The sequence below is a fragment of the Salmo salar genome, chromosome 10 (assembly GCF_965601325.2).
Source record: "Salmo salar chromosome 10, fSalSal1, whole genome shotgun sequence".
In the NCBI taxonomy this organism is placed as follows: Eukaryota; Metazoa; Chordata; class Actinopteri; order Salmoniformes; family Salmonidae; genus Salmo; species Salmo salar.
In genome coordinates this window covers 82,334,264-82,341,284 of record NC_138300.1, presented here as the reverse complement: position 1 = coordinate 82,341,284, position 7,021 = coordinate 82,334,264, and the positions used below count along the sequence as shown (strand labels likewise).

General features: G+C 36.2%; 1 protein-coding gene across 1 annotated transcript; it reads right to left on the bottom strand.

Moving 5' to 3' along the window:
• Nucleotides 1–1,609: 1,609 nt before the first annotated feature.
• LOC106560990 (cyclin-dependent kinase inhibitor 1B) lies at nucleotides 1,610–5,229 on the bottom strand. The gene is made up of 3 exons (XM_014124501.3): nucleotides 4,504–5,229; nucleotides 3,966–4,095; nucleotides 1,610–3,028 (listed from the first exon to the last, which is right to left on the bottom strand). The coding sequence occupies exons 1-2, from the start codon at nucleotides 4,931–4,933 to the stop codon at nucleotides 3,977–3,979; spliced, it is 549 nt and encodes a 182-aa protein (XP_013979976.1). The 5' UTR covers nucleotides 4,934–5,229; the 3' UTR covers nucleotides 1,610–3,028; nucleotides 3,966–3,976.
• Nucleotides 5,230–7,021: the final 1,792 nt, after the last annotated feature.

Sequence of the window (7,021 nt, the reverse complement as noted above, 5' to 3'; positions counted from 1 at the left end):
TCAAATATCACTGTGAACATGTTTTTATTGCTTTGCTACTAATCTAATCTTTACAATGTCATTGATGATTTCCAAAATAGATTCTTTAAAAAAATAGAAAATATTAAATATTATTTGGGAACCAGACTTATTTTCAAAATTGATGCTATAAAATGTTTTTATGCTATTTGTGTAGGCGAATATATTGTTTGAAAATGTAGGCTACATTTTATAGTTGTAAAATATAGTAGGCCAAGAGATTGTTGCAAACAACTCTCCAAATAGGGCTGAAATTGTATTTCAAGTAGCCCAGTAAAACATCTAGGACAAAACATAATTCTGGTGTAAAAAGTGAAAATAAATATATGCCATTGTGCCTTCATGACTAAACAGAGGAAACTAATTTTTAATTTAAACTAATTACCTAATAGGCTTCAAAATAAGGCAAATGAACAATCTACATCAAAATATTGTTTGTATAGCTTTAATATATAAAGACATCAATAACAATATATATATATATATATATATATATATATATATATATATATATATATATATATATATATATATATATATATATAGACATCATATAGGGTTGTTGCTTTATTCCACATTTCATTCAACGGATATTTCTACATACATTTTTCTCAAATTAATTCAATGTCAAACTACAGTTAAAACATCTGTATGAATGCATTTGTAGTACTAATTGGTTATCGGCTATACGTATGCACTCTGAGATGAAATAGAACAAAAAACGCATGCATTTAAGACTAACTTGCGTATTGCAAATGTGGACCCGTGTGGACAGCATAAAAGTGAATTGTTTCAAACATGCCATTAGACAAATGTAACTGGATGCAACAGTGGTGTGCTTTCCTTAGACATTACCGGATTGGAGGACCCAAACGTCAATCACCAGGCTTTTTTTTTTTAATACACGATTTCATCATATTGGGAGTGTCACTGCGCAGACGGCGGCAGCCGTGGCACAGTTGATTTTGAACACAAGATAAAATATATTGAAATAGACGGATTTTTTTAACCGTAGTAGTAGTAGTAGTAGTAGTAGTAGCAGCAAGAACATCGTTTGTATTTACCGAATCCTATTACGTGCTACTTCAAGCTTCAAACATGCAAACGTAATGTGCCAAATGGTACTCAATACGCACGGTTTGGTTCCAGTTTGTCCTCGAGCCGAAGAGAATACACCAATTGATAAAAAACGTTAACTTAATTTATTGAAATACTGTATCTAATCATAAACCCTATGAAAATCACTAGAACCACAAAAATACGTTTATATCGAGTTAAATCTTTGCATGCCTTTGACTTCATTCCAAAATTGTAAATGGTCTAAAATCATACTAAAAGCAGTGGATATGGAGAGAACTGAGGCATAACACAATCACACAATTGTATGCCTAACAGCCAGGCCCCGAGGTTTTTTCACTTGTGATTCACAAATAGGCTATATGAAACAAGTTATGAAGCAAAGGAATATAGATATGAGTGTAATCTAAATAGAATAACAATTTTATACTACTGGCTGAGAGCGAGAGAGAGACTGTGTGTAGTCTGGAGAGCATTCCTATCAACAGTGCAAACATGACCAACAAATCAGATATGTAATTTCTCAGTTTTAATTGATTGCAACATATCTTATAACCACACAATACAAAATGCACATCAAATATTTTTTATCAGGCTCAGGTTGCAACCTTATTTGATAAAAATAAAAACTAGCAAAAATATGCTTTTACAAAAAAAAAAATAATAATATGTAAATGCCACTTTGGATAACCGTAATCAAAACCCCATTTTATTCTACATAAAAAAAAAGCCTGACATAAATAAGTTAGTATAATTTCTCAGTGTTTTTACACAGTTATGTACACTTCAAAGATTTACATGAAATACACAGGCAGAGTGACTGCTTTTTTGTGTGACAATTCTTAACCTCTGAACAAAGGATGATTGTAACTGGGTGAAATAAAAGTTATTTTCAAAGCCACATTTGCATGATCAGCAGTCTAACAATGTCATGGAGAAGGGGGGGGGGGGGGGTGATCAAATTCTATTATCTTTCTTAATCACGCAGGAGTACAATGTCAAGGCAACCTGATGGTAAGTGAAAGCGTCGACAGCCATATTGAAGCAACCAGGTATTCGGTATTGTAGGGCATTATTCCACCCATATGGAAACGCCTCATTAAAAGAAAAATAACCGTTAAACTAACAAAGACATATTTGAGCACGTCAGGGAGAGGATACAGTCGATTCATACAACCAGTACAGTTAACAGACTATCCTTCAGCAAATGATAACCTCCCACAACTTCAAATACAATTGGCTACACTTTCAAAAATGGTGAGTAGGAAAAAAATTGATATTCCGGTATCTCTCAAAATACAAAAAAAATATTGGCTGACTTCAGATCACTTTTTTGTTGTTGTCAAAACATAAATAGTTTGTGGGGTGGATGAGAACCCAGGTTGAGTGACATTTAAATGACCTTAAAAAAATAAAACAAGGTCACATTAAGTACCGTCCTTCTCTCCTTACATGCATACCTATGACGATCTATATTGATGAGGAACAATTATTTAATCCATAATAATTTTCTCAATGGAGCAGATGTATTATACTTCAACAGGTTACACTCACTGCCTTAAGATACACAGCATTTTCAAAACAAAACTACACTGCAATTCTTCAAGTCAAATCAAATTCACGCCTTTTACATAAAGGATTTAAAAAAAAAACAATACGTTTTATGTGCTACATATGAAGAGAAATATATACACAGGTAGTAAAAAAAAAAAATGAGCAAAAAAGGAAAACCTAATTGCACACTGCTACATTGACTGCTTTTAGAGGCAGTAACTTTATGAGTGCCAGAACTTTAGTGTTTATATTCAGTGCTTGCACAGCGTCCCCATCCTTCAGGAGAATTGATATGTTTCATTTTCTTTGTAGTTCCTCTTCAAAAAAATCAACCAACACTGAGGCTTTTGATGACAAAAGGGGAAATACGTCTTCAGCTCTGTAGAAAGAATTTTTTTTTTTTAAAGTTGTGAGATCAGCTCTAATTTAAAACCGTGAACATTACATACAAATCCATAAAAATAAAACAGTTGTAGTTTTGACATGACAAAACATTTCTAAGAAGGCTGAAGACAGTCAAATATTGAAGTCAAAAAGACACCCTGCGGACTCATTCAAAGCAGAAAGACCCACCAGAATACTTTCACTTTCCAAATTATAATTTGTTCTCTCGAACACACACTTTATTGAAAGTTTCTTTAAAACTTTAGGCCTATTTAAAAAAAAAAAAAAAAAAAAAAAACAATTGATAGGCTACAGTGCTTTCATTCACTAGAATGGACAGATGTTTTGAGAGGGGCCTAGCGTGCATAAGGCACTATGAGGAGACCAGCCTCTTCTCCCTCTCGTGAGGGCAGTGGTTGCTGACGTTTTACTATAGTGTTGTTCTGAGACTTGTTTACAGTTTCGTCGGAAACTCAACCTCACCGTGGCAATGGTTGTAGTAAACGTCGCCTATGTGTAGCCTCTTGGACTTTAACCCTTTACTAGACCGCACTGAACGTCACGATATAGTTCATTGCGCATTTCGAGCTTCATTAAAGCGAATAGTCACTTGGCAATTGGGCATAACGTGGGAAATTCATAACTGCTTAACATATTATTTAGACAGCATGTCTTAAATGCTGACGGGAATACACGTCAAGTGATGTCTCTCTTCACAAAACCCAATTTGAACAGCTTTACACACCCTGCAAAAGAATGTGCCAATATATTGGGTGAGTTCGAGAATAGTATACGCCGTCTCACTAAAGCCAGACAACATCCAACGACCTATGAAACTAGTTGCCCGAGCTAGAAATTGAGAAACTCCTGCATATTCCGAGCTCCAAGAGACCATAGTCCTTCTGTCCAGTTGTATCCGATAAGTTACTCACCTTTGTCATCTTCACGTTTGAGTCCTGGGACTGGTTTTCCTGGGTGTATGTTCTACAGAATGCGCCAAGGCTGGGCAACGAGTAACTTCATCCGAACTGTTGTGTGACCTTTTATTTTGGGACGAGGGGTCTGGAAGAGAAATAAACAAAGTTAAGAGGTCAAAATGATATTCTCAAAAATTAAGTATCGCGAATAGCGTTACATTATTATCTTTAGTGATTTGCTTGTCAGATTCTATGCCTTCACAATTTGACACGTTGGCAGTCATATGCTACCGGTAAAGCCTAGTGAAAACGATGATAATACATTGCAGTAACGCTTTTATTTAGAATAACTAACAGTGGGCCATCTAACTGGTAACTTTCGACCATGTAGCAAACAAACAGTCTGCTACAAGGTTACAACGTCGAGCCTGGCTGATACAGAATTACATCAGTGAATGGGCCTGCACCGGAAAAGTAGCCAGAAGGCAGAAAGACAAAGCAGCCAGACTGACATCATGATTAGAATTTATCATCATTATTCATAAGCGCGTACCGTGGCAGGCTGGTCTTTTTCTCTGCCCGGTGCACTGCTCTTTGCTCTCCGACCTTTCTGTGTTTTCAGAGGGCTGCGGTGGAGTCACACAACTATTCCCATTAAGATCCACATTATTATTCCCAGAGGGGCAAAGGCCCTTTGCCGATCGTTGAGTTCTGCTGTAGAAACGCGGAATGTCTTTACTATCCACTAATTCCCATTCGAATCTCCCGTTTAATAGGGGTGTTTGACTTGAAAAATCGAAGTTCCATTTCGCTGAGGACGTCTCTTCGATCTCTTGCAAATGTCCCTTTAAATCCCTCCTTAACTCTTCGTGATCCACCGGGCCGAAAAGGTTTCTGCAGGCTGACGGTTTGGGGTGATCCGAAAACCGAGCATCGGTCCTTTCAAATGTAGGGCTCCCATTTGAAACACGAACATTTGACATTTTCCCGAGAATCAAAGAACGTCCAAATAGAACACTTGAAAATGCGTATTTCCTCCTTGCTCACCGCGATCCAAAACCAAGAGTAAATCGACTGATCAACACAAACGCATGCATAGGTCTGTAAAAGAAACGCTAACTTCCAATATGGCAACGTGAGCTAAAGTAGTCTCGACAGACCATCAAAACAAAGTGCCGTAACTGAAGCCACTCCTGTCAATTTCGTCTCGTAGTAAGGGAGAAGAAACAACAGACAAACCTTTTCAGTACCCAATATGGCGATTGAGGGAGGCTGACTGGGGTAGAAATGATTGACACAGAGAGCGATTTAAAACGAAGAAGGGCATTGATTGGTTAAAGAGTATACGCCCGCCCATTTCCCTTAAGGTTATCTCCACGCTACAAAGGCTTTCTCCAATTACGTTACTTAAACTTCATGAAACCTGCTGTAATCACAATAGGCAGCTGTAACACTGTAGCAGTGGATGTCACGCAATAAAGGGCGTTATAAGGAAACGTAAACAAACTAATAATGGCTACTTTATGTTGAGAGAATATTTGAATGGCAATGTGGTCTATCTGTGTCGAGAGTTTTTTTTTTTTCAGCACCAAAAATGTTACAATAAATATACAGGGGACATCTAATTTTATTTGTGAATTATAGAATTCTAATAGTTTTTCAATACATGCGGAGGTTGTAATACCACCTTAATGATTTGAAACGTTTGAAAATACACAAGTCAGTGTGAAGCAACTTGTTGCATGTGGTAGGTAAATTTCCATTGTCATATCTGTCAAGCATTCTACAAATCTGAACATTTTAATTATTTTACACGGCGGTGACTTATTTCTCTCCATGATTTAGATGAGAATATTTACTTATCTGGGCTAAGACAAAGTCACTAGTGGTCACCCCAGCAAAAGGGCTGGGTATCAGAGTAGTGGCAAGCATCTCTCATTGGGAAAACAATCTTTTCTGCAATATATCGAAACGAGACAATTTTGAAAAAATAATCAAACCATCAATGAAACACTACCTATATACATTCCAATAACTTCTTCGCCATCTGCAATAGAGACAGACTTGGCAGTAAAATGTGACAAACATACAGTTGTTTTTAATTAGTGTGCATGCTGAAGGCAGGACACTGGATTTCTTACATACTTCTTCTACTTATTACATGTATTCCGCCCTCTTTAGAGCTGAAACAATTTAAGATATTAACAAGAAACCAACTTTCAAATGTGCAGACGGCCCCAACTTACATTGCTTGCAAAAATCTTTCATTGAAATCAAAGGGCCATAGACTTCAATGTTAAAAATGATACAATTTGGCCGCGCATCTCTTCTTGAACCGTTTAATCTATTAAACACCAAAAACAACATTGAGATGTTCAGACTGACCTTAGATTGCTTGTCAAAGGCTTTTTGAACTATTCTGATTTAAAATGTGCAATACTAACATGAGAGTCAATGGTGACCATGAGAGGTAGATACAGTATTCAGTGATACTGCTTTCTAACCATTCAAGCTAGGAACTCCAAACCAACTTCAGGATGATGGAAACATTTCATACATTCATTCATTATTTAATTATTCTATCCTTTAATCAGCTTAAATGTGCGTAAATTCTGTAACCGTATAAGCTATAAACACAAAACCACCTTTCAAACGTGCAGACCACCCCAACTTTCCTTGAGAAAATTCTAAAATATTTTTTTGTTACAGCATCTATACTTTTTTGTACTACAACAATATTTAAATGAGCTCCCAATGCACTTCAATGGCAATAAAAGGGCTATAGACTTACATGGGGAACATTTGGCAACGCAACTCCTCTTGAACCATTTAACACTAGAACTGCTGGGTCTCGAAGGACCCCCCTTCAAGCTAATAAGCATTCATTCTGACTGCAACATTCTAACAGTGTAATTAATACATGTCATATATGCTATTGCAAAAATAACAATTTGGTTGTGTTTATGAAGAGCTTAGGTAACATTAGAATAAGATATATTTTTTTTAATGTATAACAATAGCATTTTCATTAGTTTATGTTACTGTAAAACTAAAAACCCACAAATAAACGA

What these genes read in the sequence shown, in the direction of transcription:
- LOC106560990 (XM_014124501.3), bottom strand. Translation starts at nt 4,933, where the DNA reads ATGTCAAATGTTCGTGTTTCAAATGGGAGCCCTACATTTGAAAGGACC. An exon ending in AAAAAGACCAGCCTGCCACG is followed by an intron (nt 4,096 to 4,503) that starts GTACGCGCTTAT and finishes TTTCTCTTCCAG; the next exon opens with ACCCCTCGTCCCAAAATAAA.